Source organism: Coregonus lavaretus (assembly GCF_964263955.1).
Source record: "Coregonus lavaretus genome assembly, contig: HAP1_SCAFFOLD_255, whole genome shotgun sequence".
NCBI classification, from domain to species: domain Eukaryota; kingdom Metazoa; phylum Chordata; class Actinopteri; order Salmoniformes; family Salmonidae; genus Coregonus; species Coregonus lavaretus.
In genome coordinates, this window is record NW_028157546.1 from 348445 (window position 1) to 366641 (window position 18197).

The 18197-nt window shown below is 42.9% G+C and overlaps 1 protein-coding gene across 1 annotated transcript; it reads left to right on the top strand.

The window, feature by feature from the left end:
• The first annotated feature begins 911 nt into the window (after window positions 1-911).
• atg4da (autophagy related 4D, cysteine peptidase a) lies at window positions 912-10773 on the top strand. Its single transcript, XM_084199358.1, has 11 exons — window positions 912-1238; window positions 4007-4316; window positions 4659-4742; window positions 4890-5063; window positions 5533-5896; window positions 6305-6369; window positions 8553-8707; window positions 8807-8885; window positions 8981-9057; window positions 9276-9395; window positions 9937-10773. The coding sequence occupies exons 2-11, from the start codon at window positions 4055-4057 to the stop codon at window positions 10108-10110; spliced, it is 1554 nt and encodes a 517-aa protein (XP_084055484.1). The 5' UTR covers window positions 912-1238; window positions 4007-4054; the 3' UTR covers window positions 10111-10773.
• Window positions 10774-18197: the final 7424 nt, after the last annotated feature.

Below are 18197 nucleotides of genomic sequence, written 5' to 3' on the forward strand. Positions count from 1 at the left end.
TATATATTTCTATATCTACAGTATCTATCTACTGTATGTCTATCTATGTGTCACTGATGTGTCTGTGTGTACCACTGGTGCTGGGCTAGAGGGGTCCAGTCTTATAGCTCTGCTGTCATGCTTCGGCACAATGTCCTTCAATATCAGAAAGTTCCCCAGTTGCCAATAAAATGGCAATTTTCCCTGGCAAATCGAGGATTACGAAATAAAAACAATAGTTTTTGGGTTTATCTTTGTTTTGTGCACGCTTATTTGAAAATATTGACAAAAATGAACAATTCAATATACAAGTCAGGCAAGATCCCACATTACACACACTGTACACAGAAACATCTAAATAAATAATATAAATAAAATTAAGGAGATGAGATCACAATTTCTTCATACATCAAAAATAATATTCTAAAGTACAAATGCTTTTTTTGTAACTTAAGGGAATTCAAAAGACCTACAAATTCATATGTAAAGGCTTGAAGTCTTAAAAAAATTATAACATTAACAATTAATTATAGTTTGTTATTGCAGTAAAAAAGTATGTATTTTTTGCTCAAGGTAAAGTTATATAGAGACTTATACAACAAGATCATCCCAGAGTTCTACAATTATGATTAGAAGATATTTAGAAAACAGAGTTTGCACTATTAGTCACATGACATGCTCAGGAGAGCATGCCAAGGACAAGCAGTACAGGTTAATCATAATAAAATGTATGATCTAATTTCATTCACACAGTACATTACGCCTGTACACCCATGGACGCCAGCTGATTTACATAATATAACGAACGTCAATGTGTTAAATATTAGCCAATAAAACGCGCGCTACGTCAATATATTTGCGCATATCAATAAATTGACCAATCATGTTGTTATTACAGCCTGTCAGGAAGTATCTAGATCCCTCCCTCTTGTGTGTCGTCAAACCGCTGATCGTGCAAGCTAACTAGCTCAGTCGTAGAGCAACCGACGAAGGAAATCGTCGGGTGAGCTATAATTCCACTGAGTTTACTCGTTGGATGTAGAATAATTACTGTTAATCGCTGACATTGGCTGTGGTTGTCCTGGAGTCGTCAAGAAAGCCGAGACATTAACGTGTTAGCTTGTTTTCTACAAAGTTGCTAACCAGACACGTTGACAGCTAGCAGGCTACCACAGCAGAACTACGTGGTCTCAACCCTGCACTGCCGTCGCCGTTCTATCAAGCAAATCTCTCATGTCAACGACACTCTTCACAAAGTGGTAAGGTTATGATCTTGGCTGTGTTGTGTTGGATGAGGTTTAGCTAGTAACTAACTAGATAGTAGTTAAGCCAATATCTATTTAAGCCAGCCAGCCTGTAGGTCCTTAATATGCATAACTAGCATGTTAGAGCTAGTGATTTTAAGAAACATGACAGCTTGGCTACTTCTTAAATAATTGGATGGTTATCATACCTAATAGTTAGATCACAGTCAAAGGTCACAGATAGGCTACAGTGTAGACATAGCTAGTTAGTTAACTACATATTTTGACCATCAGCTACCAAGGCTTCTCACTCTCTTCCCCCCAGCTATTTGTTGTCACACCAATCACATGATGGCTATTCAATCGGATTTTCCCAGAAAGGACAGAAATTCCTCTTCCATGAGGGTGTTGGGTTTTATTTTTTAATTGGATCTGTATGTGATGAATAGCTTGGAAGGAATGCATTAATGAGGAGCACTGTACTGATATGGATTGTTTCACATAACAGGCTGATAAGAACACTCTCTCTTTGTTGTCTGTGAAACTGTCCTTGAACATGGCTACAGTGGATTTGTGTATTTTCGGTGCTGACTCCGCAGGTTATTATCATAGCAACTATGCCTGGCAACAAATGGAACGGATTGGCTGAAATGGAGTCTGGACCACACTCAGTCCTTTGCTCTGGTTGGCCAACAGAAGAAGTGGAGGCTTTCTGTCAGAGTATTTGAAGAAGAACTTAGAACAATGGATCAGTTCTCTGTCGGCCCTGCGTGGTTTTTCAGTGAGCCCGTATACGAACCTTCATACTTATCATACATACATTTTGCATATAATAAATTAAGCTTGGATTGAAGATCTCTTGATTCTTATTCCAATACCAGATTTGAATTACGCAATTTCTAACAAGGGTAATTCAACTATTTCCAGTTTCAGTACAGAGTGGGAAGTCAAGTCACTTGTACTACATTCCTGGGTTACTGTGTCTGTTACTGTGTAACCTCTGTTATCTTGTCACTCAGGCACATCATCCTGTGATGACTCTAAACTGAGTGACACTCACCCACAGCTTCTTTCAACTATACTGAACAAAAATATAAAACGCAACATGTAAAGTGTTGGTCCAGTGTTTCATGAGCTGAAATAAAAGATCTCAGACATTTTCCATATGCTTTTCTCTCAAATTTTGTGCACAAATTAGTTTACATCCCTGTTAGTGTGCATTTCTCCTTTGCCAAGATAATCCATCCACTTGACAGGTGTGTCATATCAAGAAGCTGATTAAACAGCATGGTCATTACACAGGTGCACCTTGTGCTGGGGACAGTAAAAGGCCACTCTAAAATGTGCTGCTTTGTCACACAACACAATACCACAGAAGTCTCAAATTGAGGGAGTGTGCAATTGGCAAGCTGACTGCAGGAATGTCCACCAGAGCTGTTGCTAGAGAATTTAATGTTAATTTCTCTACCATAAGCCGCCTCCAATGTCATTTTAGAGAATTTGGCAGTATGTCCAACCGGCCTTGCAACCGCAGACCACGTGTAACTAAGACAACCCAGCATATCTGTATTCCTAGTCGTGAAATCCATAGATTAGGGCATAATGAACTAACTCAGTAAAATATTTGAAATTGTTGCATTTATTTTTGTTCAGTGTAGTTTCACTCAGGGGGAAGGAGGGAGAAGTGGTTTACTTTGAAACTGACTGTGACTAATATTGTTTTTCCCAATAGCATTCACTAGCCTAACCACTGCGACAGCTGCTCGTCTGCATAATAATAGCAAAGTCATCAACTTTTTAAGCCCTGCCACTTTCAGATCCACTTTCTTGCGAATCTGCGTGAAATGAGAGAAAATCGGACTCACATCTGTCATTGCTTAGATGCACAACTAGCTTAACCGCTCTGTCTTTCAATGTCAATGTTTAAACGTCACCATAGTGCTGGACAGACACATGGACAAAAGGAGAGCGACACACAGCCCTTACTCCATAGCTAATCAAATTACACGTGCATGCACTGTCCTAGACATTTCTCTCTCTCATCCCCATCCCTCTCTCTCTCTCATCCCCATCCCTCTCTCTCTCTCATCCCCATCTCTCTCTCTCATCCCCATCCCTTTCTCTCTCTCATCCCCATCCCTCTCTCTCTCTCATCCCCATCCCTCTCTCTCTCTCATCCCCATCCCTCTCTCTCTCTCATCCCCATCCCTCTCTCTCTCTCATCCCCATCCCTCTCTCTCTCTCATCCCCATCCCTCTCTCTCTCTCATCCCCATCCCTCTCTCTCTCTCATCCCCATCCCTCTCTCTCTCTCATCCCCATCCCTCTCTCTCTCTCATCCCCATCCCTCTCTCTCTCTCTCTCATCCCCATCCCTCTCTCTCTCATCCCCATCCCTCTCTCTCTCTCTCTCATCCCCATCCCTCTCTCTCTCTCTCTCATCCCCATCCCTCTCTCTCTCTCTCTCATCCCCATCCCTCTCTCTCTCTCTCTCATCCCCATCCCTCTCTCTCTCTCTCTCTCTCATCCCCATCCCTCTCTCTCTCTCTCATCTCTCTCTCATCCCCATCCCTCTCTCTCTCTCTCTCATCCCCATCCCTCATCCCTCTCTCTCTCTCTCTCTCTCATCCCCATCCCTCTCTCTCTCTCATCCCCATCCCTCTCTCTCTCTCATCCCTCTCTCATCCCCATCTCTCATCTCTCGCTCTCTCTCGCATCCCCACCCCTCACTCTCTCATCCCCACCCCCTTCTCTTCCCTTTCTCTCCCTCCCTCTCTTCCCTCAGGTCCCTATTGCTATGAGGATCTCTAGAGCCCAGCTGTAAGCCTGAGCCATGAACTCAGTGTCTCCCAGTGCAGTTCAGTATGTGGGGGGAGTAGGAGTGGTGGGTCAGGATGACACCCTCCAGAGAGAGGAGACCAAGAGGCCACAGCAGCCCCAGCTGGTGGACCCTGGCGGAGGATGTAACTTTGGGAACAGGCAGGGTACTGATGTCGGTGGGGGTGGAACCAGGGAGGCCACCACCGCCGGAGAGCCAGACGAGGTTGACAAACTCAAGACCAAGCTGATGTCGGCGTGGAATAACGTCAAATACGGTCAGTCAGTGGGTTCATTTGAATTTTGTTCCATAAGGTGGATAGTTCTATATAGCTGTTTAACTAGCAACAAACTTAACTTCCAGTTTTTCCATACAGTCAGGTTTAACAATTGCTTTTTTTTTATTTATTAAGAAATAGCAACAAGGGGGATTTTATAGTCTTTGTACTTTCTGTGTATGAATAATCTTTGTTAGGTCATTTATTTTTCCAAAACAGAAGTCTCATACAAAGCTATGTGTAATAGCCCTCCCGAAGTCAACTTCCCCCTTCCTCACCCAGTCATCAAGACACAAAGAATCCCCTCTAAAAATGTCTGTTCTGTTTCTTGGCCCTCTTTAGGCTGGTCGGTGAAGTCGAAGACCACATTCAACAAGAGCTCTCCAGTGACTGTAATGGGCCACTCCTATCTGCTCAATAGTGAAGGTAGCTAACCTCCAACAACCCCACTCCAACCTCAAAAGACTTCCTGGTAAAATGGATGACGCTCTGCTCCATACCCAGTGAGCAAAATTGGTTGGAAAGATGTATTTTAACCAGTTCTGCTCACTGGGTATCTCTCTCCCCTTCCAGATGCGGTGGAGTGGTTCAGGCGGGCGTTCGTGTCTCGGCTGTGGCTGACCTACCGTAGGGAGTTCCCCCAGCTGGAGGGCTCCACCTTGACTACAGACTGTGGCTGGGGCTGTATGCTGCGGAGCGGACAGATGCTGCTGGCCCAGGGCCTACTGGTACATCTGATGCCACGAGGTGAGACCGCTCATAGTTTGAAAGAGTCCTCTTTTTTAACGTTATGAGACAACTTGACCAACTCTGTCCCAATCCCAAATGGACCCCTACGTCCTATGCACTTACAATTGTGTAGAGCTGAGATGATTTGTTTGGTATAAGCAATATGATTGGTGAAACTTCCACCTAGCCTGTCGGAGAGCAAAGTGGAGCTGTTACCATATTGCATACACCTGTCAAATCCACCAGTGCATAGGGTTTAGGGGTCCATTTGGGACTGGGCCCCTATCTGTTTCTCTTTCTGCCACATCTCTCTTCAACTTCTGTCTGTTTCTTTCTCTGTTTCCTGGTCTGTCTCCCCTCTCTCTCTCTCCTCCCTCTGTCTGCCCCCTCCTTCCACCTCCCCATCGATCACTACTAACTGTCTGTATTGTATTGTCTAGACTGGTCGCGGCCCATCGATCACTACTGTCTGTATTGTATTGTCTAGACTGGTCGTGGCCAGACGTCCAGCAGTTCGCCGACGTGGACTTTGAGGCTCTGAGACCCCGCTCCCCATCCCGCGCTGGGGGCGTACCCATCCCCTCCTTCGGCTACTCCTCCTCCTCGCGGACCCCCACCACGCCCCAGAAGACCTCCATGCCAGGGGACACGGCTCTCAACCATAACCAGAAGAAGAGGCCTGAGTCGGGCAGGGACAGGCAGGCTGAGCCACTCCACCGGAGGATTGTAGCCTGGTTTGGGGACGAGCCCCCGGCCCCGTTTGGGGTGCACCAGCTGGTAGAATTGGGGAAGAGCTCGGGGAAGAAGGCAGGGGACTGGTACGGCCCCTCAGTAGTGGCACACATACTACGGTGAGGAGCGCTACATGGTCAAGGTAATGATGCTGTCAGAGCATCAGCCATAGAAATAGAATCTATAGAACGGACCTCCTCATTCAAGTCAGTGATGGCATCAGCATGCATTTGATTTCTATACCTAGATTTTTGATGGATGTCTGTATTGCCATAGTGCATCAGAATTATCTCCAGTGGACATGTTTACCAATGCAATTTTATTGTGTAGATGTTTTGGTCGCTATTATGTTTTTTAAGGAGGCTTGGTGGTGTGCCTGACTGCCTGTTGACGTTTACCAGGGTTAGGGTCAATTTGGTTTACTTTCTGAATTGAAATTGAATTGAACTGAACCCTGATATTGACTTCTTGCCCAGTAGCATCAGTATGTTGTGACATTAAACATGAGCTGTATCTTTGTTTTCCAGAAAAGCAGTGGCCAAGACTTCTGAGGTTCACAACCTGGCTGTATATGTAGCGCAGGACTGTACTGGTGAGTTTGACATTACATTGTACCTTTCCTACTGGGTGCTCATTACTGGGTGGTAGGGTTGGGCGGTTTCCAGATTTTCATAACGTCATACCGTCCTTCTCTCATTCTGGGATTGACAGTATTACCGGCTTAGTACACAAGGGGTCGCCAAAAACGCAAGAAAGACCATGGTGGTCTGTTACCAGAATGCTAACAAAATTAGCACAAGTAATAGCGAATTTCCATTAAAGCTGCTAGCTAAATATGCTAACGAGCGCAAATTAAAATAAATGAATTGCAAAGACAGGCAATCCAGCTCATAAAGTTATACATGTATACAAAAGTATGTGGACACCCCTTCAAATAAGTGGATTTTGCTATTTCACTTAACTGTAAGTGCTGTTACTGTGAAGTGGAAAGGCCACACAAGCTCACAGAACGGCACCGCTGAAGCGCGTAGCGCATAAAAAATCGTCTGTCCACATTTGCAACACTCACTACTGAGTTCCAAACTGCCTCTGGAAGCAACATCAGCACAAGAACTGTAGGTCGGGAGCTTCATGAAATGGGTTTCCATGGCCGAGCAGCTGCACACAAGCATAAAATCACCATGTGCAATGCCAACCGTCGGCTGGAGTGGTGTAAAACTCACTGCCATTTGACTCTGGAGCATTGGAAATGCGTTCTCTGGAGTGATGAATCACACTTCACCATCTGGCAGTCCGACGGACAAATCTGGGTTTGGTGGATGCCAGTAGAACGCTACCTGCCCGAATGCATAGTTTCAACTGTAAAGTTTGGTGGAGGAGGAATAATGGTCTGGGGCTGTTTTTCATGGTTCGGGCTAGGCCCCTTAGTTCCAGTGAAGGGAAATCTTGAAGCTACATTATACAATGACATTCTAGATGATTCTGTGCTTCCAACTTTGTGGCAACAGTTTGGGGAAGGCCCTTTCCTGTTTCAGCATGACAACGCCCCCGTGCACAAAGCGAGGTCCATACAGAAATGGTTTGTCGAGATTGTTGTGGAAGAACTTGACTGGCCTGTACAGAGCCCTGACCTCAACCCCATCGAACACCTTTTTGGATGAATTGGAATGCCGACTGCGAGCCAGGCCTACTCGCCAAACATTAATTCCCAACCTTAATAATGCTCTTGTGGCTGAATGGAAGTCCCCACAGCAATGTTTAAACATCTAGTGGAAAGCCTTCCCAGAAGAGTGGAAGCTGTTATAGCAGCAAAGGGGGGACCAACTTGATATTAATGTCCATGATTTTGGAATGAGATGTTCAACAAGCAGGTGTCCACATACTTTTGGTCATGTAGTGTAGGTAGGAGCTACCGAATGTCATTTTTGGTGAGTTTGGACATTTTACAAGCGAATGTGAACGAAAGACAATACGTTTTTGACGCAAACTTGTCTGCGTTTGTACACACTGTGTCTAGTCTGGAGTCGCTAGGGCAACAGGCCAGCCTGCTCTGCTTGGAGAAGAGGGGGGAGGAGCAGACGGGCCGAGAACGGAGAGGAGAAAAAACGGCAAGGAAATGAAACGATAGTAGTGGTACAGCTGTACAGATAACTCAACTCAACCAGAGGGCTTTTAACTTCTCAAACACGGCAGGAAGCTAACACAAGATGATGCCCCGCCACCTTATTCATTCAGTAACTTACTTGGATAACTAGCAAGTTAAACTTAGGGGTCGCGTTAACGCAGAATTATTCATTTTTCACGCAGTAAAAAAATATAAAACACGTAAAAAACGTTTATCTAAAATGCTGCTTATTGGAATTTCTACTGGGTGCTCATGAATGGGTGGTGAGATTGACTTCACACTACCTTTCCTACTGGGTGCTCATTACTGGGTGCTTGGTTAGTGTCTGTGGTTAGTGTCTGTGGTTAGTGTTGTCGTTTGTCGAATTCACCAGATATTGTATGTATGTTTGGTCCATCTTAAATGTTCTCGTCATAAGTTATGTTTTTGTCATTGGTAATGAATGAATAGTCCTTGAAGCAGTCTTCTGAATGTAGCTGAACTGTGTGTCTCATTTCTGTATCACAATTAAATTACAAAACTGGGGGGGGGACAGAAATGCAATTTCAGAATGTGGGGGGGCAAAAATGCAATTTCAGAATGTTGGGGGGGACGTCCCCCATGTCCCTAGTGAAACTTACACCCATGGTGTCCTTGTGTGTTTCTTGCAGTGTACAAAAAGGACGTGGTGCATCTGTGTGACCAGTCGTTGAACCAGAGTATATCGGATCCTGAGGCCAGTGGTCCAGGCTGGAAGTCTGTCATCATACTGGTTCCAGTCCGACTAGGAGACTCTCTCAACCCCTCCTACATCCAGTGTGTCAGGGTGTGTACCCACACACTTTCATAACCTAACCTTAGTCACAAAGCTTTATCCATGGTTGATGTCACTCTAACAGGAATATGGATTTCTTTGTATCTTAAGAACATTCTCAGGTTAGAATGCTGTATCGGAATCATCGGCGGCAAACCCAAGCATTCGCTGTTCTTTATCGGCTGCCAAGGTAAGAACTCCACTCTACTTCCTGGTTCGGTTGCTTCTGATTGGACAGTGGGCTGTCATTTAACCTCGCCTTCTTCCTACTTCCTGTCCAATCAGATGAGCAGCTGCTGTATCTGGACCCTCACTACTGTCAGGCCGTGGTGGACGTCACTCAAGACAATTTCCCACTGGAGGTTGGTTGGACTTTATCACTCTTCTCTCTCCTTTGCTGCCCTGTCTATCTTTGGACGTTGTCTGTCTGTGCTATGTCCCAGATAAGCATGTTTTGACCAGATCAAAGTAGTTCATTTCAGATTCAGATGTGTAGCTTGCCTTGTCTGTAATGATCTCCCTCTCTCTTTCCCCCCTCCTCTCTCTCTCCCCTCCCTCCCCCTCTCTCTCTCCTCCCCAGTCGTTCCACTGTAGCTCACCCAGGAAGATGCCTTTCAGTCGCATGGACCCCAGCTGTACTATAGGCTTCTACGCCAAGAACAAGAAGGACTTTGAGTCTCTGTGTTCCGCCGTCTGTGTGGTGAGCTCAGCCTCTTGGGCTCATTTCAAGTCTCTTATTACTCATATATACATTCATCACTTATGCATCATTTATACATCAGTTATGCATCACACATAGATCATTTTATAGATATCTTTAACTTCGACCCTGATATGATTTATAGAAACATGAGTTGAAGCGATGTAACTTAGATTGCTTATTCGTCACTTATAGATAGACATGTTACACATCTATTACGCATCAGTGATACATCACTTATGCATCAGTTACACTAACTGTTACTGTATACATCACTTATACATCAGTTACACTGTTACTGTATACATCACTTATGCATCAGTTGCACTGTTACTGTATACATCACTTATACATCAGTTGCACTGTTACTGTATACATCACTTATACATCAGTTACACTGTTACTGTATACATCACTTATACATCAGTTACACTGTTACTGTATACATCACTTATACATCAGTTGCACTGTTACTTATACATAAGTCAACCAGAATAAGATAAGTGACTAATTCAACACTTTCATATTCCCCCCACCCCAGGCCCTATCGTCGTCCGACGAGAAGTACCCCATCTTTACCTTCGTGGAGGGACAGGCCCAGGACTATGGACTGGTGGGCCACAGCTCCTCCCATGGCACCGCCCACATCCTGCCCCAAGGCAAGCTCAGCAGGAGCAACAACATAGGCAGCTCTGACGAATTTGTCTTCCTGTGAGTACTGGGTTGTGTACCTGAGGAACAGAATGTAAGCAAACGGGCCAGAACAGGGAAAGACTACCTGAGTTAGAATTTTGGGATGGATTCGGTTTCCCTGTTTTATAGTGGATATATGCTTTCTGCTGTATCACAAACTCTGGCATTTGTATCCGTCATATTCGAGGCGAGGCTTCAACTGAATCTCACTATCGGTCTGTCTCTGTCTGGGCAGAAACGGGTCTTATAAACTAACGCTAGACATTACTAAGTTAGACTGTTGCCCAATCCCAAATGGACCCCTACGCCCTATACACTTGTGGAGATCTGAGTGGATTTGACAGGTCTTAGTAATATAAACTCCACTAGGCTAGGTGGAAGCTTATACCAATCAAATCTGCTCCCATCTCCACAAGTGCGTAGGGATTTGGGATGGGGCCTCTGACTTCATTTTGGGAATAATAACAACTGGAAACATGGGGCCTGTTTGATACATGCTACATGACAGGAGTCACTAGTAGTGGAAGACATAAGTAACTCAGCACTGTTCTCTCTGACTTGTATTATAATACTGCTGTACACTCCTGTTTTTTGTTGGTGTTGACTTTTTAAATTAATGTATGTTCTGTAAGAGCTATTAAGTGTGATTGGTGTGTGTTAAATGTAATGATTTGTGTGTGAACTGAAGCTGTTGGTGTGTTGAGTTGCTGTTAAATCAAATCACATTTTATTTGTCACATGCGCCGAATACAACAGGTGTAGACCTTACAGTGAAATGCTTACTTACAAGCCCTTAACACTTATTTTTCTTAAAACTGCATCGTTGGTTAAGTAAAAATAGATAAGTTAAAAATAATTAAAGAGCAGCAGTAAAATAAAATAACAGTAGGGAGGCTATATACAGGGGGGTACCGGTACAGAGTCAATGTGCGGGGGCACAGGTTAGTCCAGGTAATTGAGGTAATATGTACATGTGGGTAGAGTTAAAGTGACTATGCATAGATAATAAACAGAGTAGCAGCAGCGTAAAAGAGGGAGGGAGGGAGGGGGGGGGACAATGCAGAGAGAACAGTCTATGACTAGGGTGGCTGAAGTCTTTGACAATGTTCACATTCCTCTACTGTACTCTCTTATAGTCCCTATGCCATCTTAATTCAGTGTCATGGCTATAGTACTACATTAATACTACATGGCTATAGTCATTTCATTGCAGCATTGCAACCCTCCCTGTAGTTGTGCAGTCCTTTGTCACACCCTTCAGGCAACGATAAGTTACCTGGGCTCCCTACCAACCCTCGCTCACTATTTTCCAGACCTGGGTTCAAATAGTATTTTAATTTTTTTTCCTAAAGTGTTGATTGAGCCTGCCTGGAGTGCCAGATGGGCAAAGTTAGCACTTTTGGGATTATTCTCTTGTTGTATTCTCTTTTCTGAGCGCTAGGCAAGCTCAGAAAACCAATACTAATTGAACCCCAGATCTGCTACACTCTCACACTATTTCATCAGCTCTCACTTGTCAATTAGTCTATTACCAGTATCAACTTGCAACACACTAACAGGAATCCACTGTTACAGCAATAGCCCGTTTTGTGTAATGTGTTACACCAGCTCCTACCTAGATGATAGGAAATGATCCATTTACCAAGAGGTTGTGTCCAAAATGGCATCCTATCCCCTACATAGTGCACTACATAAAGAATAGGATGCCATTTTGGATGAAGACAGTTTTTGGTTGTAGTGAAACTTGTTGAATGAATGATTCTGAACTCGATTCCTTTTAGGGTCCTCCTCAGAATTTTTGAACAAGGTGGTGCTGCTGAGTACGGCCAGGGGGATGCCCCGCGTTTTTGAAAACCTGTAACTGCCATTTCCTTCATTCTAGAGCAAAACAAAATCTGTATACAATAACAAATAAAGTAAATTATAGTGGTGCAGATAGTCCACAAGGTGGCGTAGCGCCTCTTACATTCATTCTTTGGGGAGAATCCTGCCTTTTTTTTTTTTTTGTCATTTAGCAGACGCTCTTATCCAGAGCGAGTTAGTGAATGCATACATTATTTTTTTATTTTTTCATACCCCCCGTGGGAATCGAACCCACAACCCTGGCGTTGCAAACGCCACGCTCTACCAACTGAGCTACATCCCTGCCGGGCCATTCCCTACCCTGGATGACGCTGGGCCAATTGTGCGCCGCCCCATGGGTCTCCCGGTCGCGGCCGGCTATGACAGATCCTGGATTCGAACCAGGATCTCTAGTGGCACAGCTAGCACTCCTTTCTGTCATGCTGATCTTAATGTAATAAAATGTTTGCTTTTACCATAGAGGTCCTATTAAATTACTAGAGGGGGTATACATAAACCCTCAAAGTTCCATAATGGGGTGAAAATGGCAGCCATCTTGGTCAGTGAGAAATCCAAAAACAGTCTAGTAGAGGCAAGGTGATGCATTTCTTGCTAAAACAAAGGCATGTAATGTGTCAACCTAAAATATTGTCATATAATTAACAAAGTTTATACATACGGGTTTTATACACATTTTCGGTATAAATAGCCTCTAAAATATATGTAAACAGATTGTTTTTTTATTTGAAAGCTGTGACTGCTATATGATAGAATAGCTGTACTTGTTGCATTTACAACTTGTCTAAGTCCTATTATTAATGGGTTTCAACCAGTGTATGGCTGTGGATTGACTGCATTGTTTGAATGGAATGTTGAAATTGGCAGTTAATTTGAAAAATGTATGGAATCATTCCTCTAAAACTGTCTGGCCTGCTAACACACAGATACATGTATTATCACAGCACTTTGCTACTTGCACTACCATTTAGGACACAACTTCTTTAACACTTGAAGCACGTTGTGAGTTAGCTATCTGGTACTTTCAGTCCTTTCACAACTTCCATTTATTATGGTTGAGTTAAAAGCCTTGCACTTTGGAGACCTGCATATCAGTATCTAAGCCAGGGCTGTTCAATTCCAGTCCTGGAGGGCCAAAACACATCTGTTTTTTGTTTCTACCTGGTAGTTAATTGCACTCACATGGTGTCCCAGCCAGGTCTAAATTAGGCCATTATTAGAAGGAGAGGATGAAAACCAGAAGTGTTTTGGCCCCCCAGGACTGACATTGAACAGCCCTGATCTCACATTTTTAATCAGGCTTCTCGCCTGCAGGCTGTTCTGACCTTGAGCCAGAAACATAGCGATAAGTACTGTATCTCACTATGGTCAGAAAAGAAGCATGCCATTGGCTACAGAATGTGTATGCATAGAAATAGATTCGGTAGAATGGAGATCCCATTCAAGTCAATGATTCTATTTCAGAATGTACAGTACATACATATAAATATAATTGGTATAATGCAGATCTCTATTCAAGTCAATCTGTAAATTATTCTATCATTCTATTTCTATGTTGCAGTGTTGTCAATAGTTCAGTCAGTCATGATGTGATGATCTTGCTGTCATGGATGTGCTCCGTCCACATCGTGTATCATGTGACACACTAAAACAACAATGGCTTGCTTTAGTTTTCATGTCCTGGAAATCGCACTGTATGCAACAGGTATCCTCTAAGGTGCAAATCTTGACTTTCACTTAACCTGAATGTTCACTGATCATTCATTGATGTCAATGGGAGAATAAGTGAAAATGTGAGGTTAAGATTCGCCCCAAAAATCTGTCTATTTCACCCTTGTCCATGTGTATATATCATAAAGGTGACATTTATTTTCACAATCAAGTGAAGAATTGTCATGTGTAAATTGTTGTGTAAAAGTCTTACATTTGCTAATGACCACCCAAATAAGGGACTGCATTTATGTGTAAAACATGACTTTGTAGAACTGCTGTATAGAACATTATTAAAGTTAACTTTTGTTTGTATTTATTGTCTGAAGATAAGATTGATTGATGAACTCTTGGCCTACCTGTGTATATTTTATGCCAGCCAGGTTGCTGGCGAGTAACAACCTCCTTATCCAAGTATCTATCGTCCCACAGTCACAATCTGTATCCAGTATAAAGACTAGTACCTCCTACAGTGCCTTCAGAAAGTATTCACACCCCTTGACTTTTTCCACATTTTGTTGTGTTACAAATTGGGATTAAAATGAATAATACACACAATGTTGTTACGTTACAGCATTATTCTAAAAGGGATTAAAGTGTTTTGTTCCCCCTCATCAATCTTTACACAATACCCCATAATGACAAAGCAAAACAGGTTTAGAAATGTTTGCACATTTATTGAAAAAAAAAAACTAAAAAAACAAATCACATTTACATAAGTATTCAGAACCTTTACTCAGTACTTTGTTGAAGCACCTTTGGCAGCGATTACAGCCTCGAGTCTTCTTGGGTATGACGCTACAAGCTTGGCACACCACTATTTGGGGAGTTTCTCCCATTCTCCTCTGCAGATCCTCTCATGCTCTGTCAGGTTGGATGGGGAGCGTCGCTGCACAGCTATTTTCAGGTCTCTCCAGAGATGTTAAATCGGGTTCAAGTCCGGGCTCTGGCTGTGCCACTCAAGGACATTCAGAGACTTGTCCCGAAGCCACTCCTGCGTGGTCTTGGCTGTGTGCGTAGGGTTGTTGTCCTGTTGGAAGGTGAACCTTCGTCCCAGTCTGAGGTCCTGAGCACTCTGGAGCAGATTTTCATCAAGGATCTCTGTACTTTTGCTCCGTTCATCTTGCCCTCGATCCTGACTAGTCTCCCAGTCCCTGCCGCTGAAAAACATCCCCACAGCATGATGCTGCCACTACCATGCTTCACTGTAGGGATGGTGCCAGGTTTCCTCCAGCTGTGACGCTTGGCATTCAGGCCAAAGACTTCAATCTTGGTTTCATCAGACCAGAGAATCTTGTTGCCTTTTGGCAAACTCCAAGTGGGCTGTCATGTGCCTTTTTTAAATAGTACCTGCAAAACACCAGTCTCAACGTCAACAGTGAAGACGCGACTCCGGGATGCTGACCTTCTAGGCAGAGTTGCAAAGAAAAATCCATATCTCAGACTGCCCATCTTAATCTTTTCTTTTTATTGGCCAGTCTGAGATATGGATTTTTCTTTGCAACTCTGCCTAGAAGGTCAGCATCCCGGAGTCGCATCTTCACTGTTGACGTTGAGACTGGTGTTTTGCAGGTACTATTTAATGAAGCTGCCAGTTAAGGACCTGTGAGGCGCCTGCTTCTCAAACTAGACACTCGAATGTATTTGTCCTCTTGCTCCCACTCCTCTTTCTATTCTGGTTAGAGCCAGTTTGCGCTGTTCTGTGAAGGGAGTAGTACACAGCATTGTACGAGATCTTCAGTTTCTTGGGAATTTCTCGCATGGAATAGCCTTCATTTCTCAGAACAAGAATAGACTGACGAGTTTCAGAAGAAAGTTATTTGATTCTGGCCATTTTGAGCATGTAATCGAACCCACAATTGCTGATGCTCCAGATACTCAACTAGTCTCAAGAAGGTCAGTTTTATTGCTTCTTTATCAGCACAACAGTTTTCAGCTGTGCTAACATAATTGCAAAAGGGTTTTCTAATGATCAATTAGGCTTTTAAAATGATAAACTTGGATTAGCAAACACAACGTGCCATTGGAACACAGGACTGATGGTTGCTGATAATGGGCCTCTGTACGCCTAGGTAGATATTCCATTAAAAATCAGCTGTTTCCAGCTACAATAGCCATTTACAACATTAACAATGTCTAAACTGTATTTCTGATCAATTTTATGTTATTTTAATGGATTAAAAATTTGCTTTTCTTTTGAAAACAAAGACATTTCTAAGTGACCCCAAACTTTTGAACGGTAGTGTAAGTATTCACACCCCTGAGTCAATACATGTTAGAGTCACCTTTGGCAGCGATTACAGCTCAAGTATTTCTTGGTAAGTCTCTAAGAGTTTACACACCTGGATTGTACAATATTTGAACAAAATGTGTTTATTCTTCAAGATCTATCAAGTTGGTTGTTGATCATTGCTAGACAGCCATTTTCAAGTCTTGCCATAGATTTTCAAGCCAATTTAAGTCAAAAATCTTACTAGGCCACTCAGGAACATTCAATGTCATCTTGGTAAGCAACTCCAGTGTATATTTGGCCTTGTGTTTTGGGTTATTGTCCTGCTGAAATGCGACTTTGTCTCCCAGTGTCTGTTGGAAAGCAGACTGAACCAGGTTTTCCTCTAGGATTTTTATTCTGTTTCTTTTTATCCAAAAAACTCCCTAGTCCTTGCTGATAACAAGCATACCTATAACATGATGCAGCCACCACCATTCTTGAAAATATGAAGTGGATCTCAGTGATGTGTTGTGTTGGATTTGCCCCAAACATAATCCTTTGTATTCAGGACATAAAGTTAATTTCTTCACCACATTTTTGTCGTTTTACTTTCGTGCCTTATTGCAGGATGCATGTTTTGGAATATTTTTTATTCAGTACAGGCTTCCTTTTCACTCTGACAATTAGGAAAGTATTGTGGAGTAACTAAAATGTTGTTGATCCATTCTCAGTTTTTTTCCTATCACAGCCATTAAACTCTGGAACTGTTTTAATGTCACCATTGGCCTCATGGTGAAATCCCTGAGCAGTTTCCTTCCTCTCTGGCAACTGAGTTAGGAAGGACACCTGTATCTTTGTAGTGACTGGGTGTATTGATACACCATCCAAAGTGTAATTAATAACTTCTCCATGCTCAAAGGGATATTCAATGTCTGCTTTATTATATTTTTTTACCCATCTACCAATAGGTACCTTTCTTTGCATTGGAAAACCTCCCTGGTATTTGTATTTATTAAGGATCCCCATTAGTTCTTGCCAAGGCAGCAGCTACTCTTCCTGGGGTCCAGCAACATTAAGGCAGTTATATACTATTTAAAATATTACATTACATTACATTTCATAACACTTTTCACAACACATTAAGTGTTTGTGGTTGAATCTGTGTTTGAAGGCATTGTATGCTCTTAAATGGGTAGTGGCATTTGGTTTAGATATAACATTTGTAACACAATATACCCTTTGCTGTAATAGCTTCAAATCAAATAGTATCCTAGGAACTGATACATGTTGATCTAAATTCAGTCTAAACCATCACACAATCTTTGCATTAGGTTTTTATTGAAATATCAATGATGAAATAACAACAGACATGACTTGGAAGTCAAATAACTAATACACAATGTACAGTGTGTAGCCTACGGTCAGTGTGCAACAATACACAATAGGCTACCTTGGCTCTGTTTAAGCACAGGGACGCATGCGCGATTCTCCGCGGCCGTGACTCTACAGTCGGTCATCACGGCAACGGTGAGGGAGGGGGCGCTCGAGCCACGTCGTTGAATCAAATAAACGCTTCAAGCGCAGCTCCACTGTTTACAAAAGAGCAACGGTGAGTACATTAATTACTACAGTCGCAATGTCTGTAATAAAACCAAATTCAGGACAACTGGACACCGGCAAGCCTTGAATTTATCCTGGGTAAGTCCGACTGTGCCACAATCACAGACAGTCCGCCATTCCCCCTTCATCGAGACTCCCATTTAATGCTCTATATGCAAGGGATAATATTCATAATTTTCATTTTTCCCCCTTTCAAATTTAGTCGATAGTCCAACGTGTAGAAAGCGGTGTAATTGCTATGCAACGGGAGGCTGTGCGCAACGAGTGCTTTGATGCAGCGCAGGGTGTGAGGTGCATCAAACAGCCAGACAGAAAGGATGGAGAACTAGTGAAATCCTATTCTTCTATCATGCAATCGCGACTTAGTATCGATAGATAGACAGATAATCGATAGGTTATAGGCTTTATATATTTCTTAAATAAACCTCAGGCATGTCATCATTCCAACCATTCATTTTATTATGGCCATACCATTTAGCTATAATGGGTGGGACCTATTAAAACGCTTATTACATAGTAATTAATTAATTAATAGACATGACTGAAACGACACACATTTTAAAGGTTTAGGCCCAATGGGATTTCAGTACAAATTAATTAATCATCAGTCTTAATGCACGTTTATCCTCTGTCTCGCTCTCCAGTGGTCCTTACTATCATTCAATAGCAGGAGGGTCTTCCCCCTCCAACCAACCCATCCATCCAGG

What these genes read in the sequence shown, in the direction of transcription:
- atg4da (XM_084199358.1), top strand. Translation starts at nt 4,055, where the DNA reads ATGAACTCAGTGTCTCCCAGTGCAGTTCAGTATGTGGGGGGAGTAGGA. An exon ending in GGTACATCTGATGCCACGAG is followed by an intron (nt 5,064 to 5,532) that starts GTGAGACCGCTC and finishes TGTATTGTCTAG; the next exon opens with ACTGGTCGTGGCCAGACGTC. An exon ending in GTTCTTTATCGGCTGCCAAG is followed by an intron (nt 8,886 to 8,980) that starts GTAAGAACTCCA and finishes CTGTCCAATCAG; the next exon opens with ATGAGCAGCTGCTGTATCTG.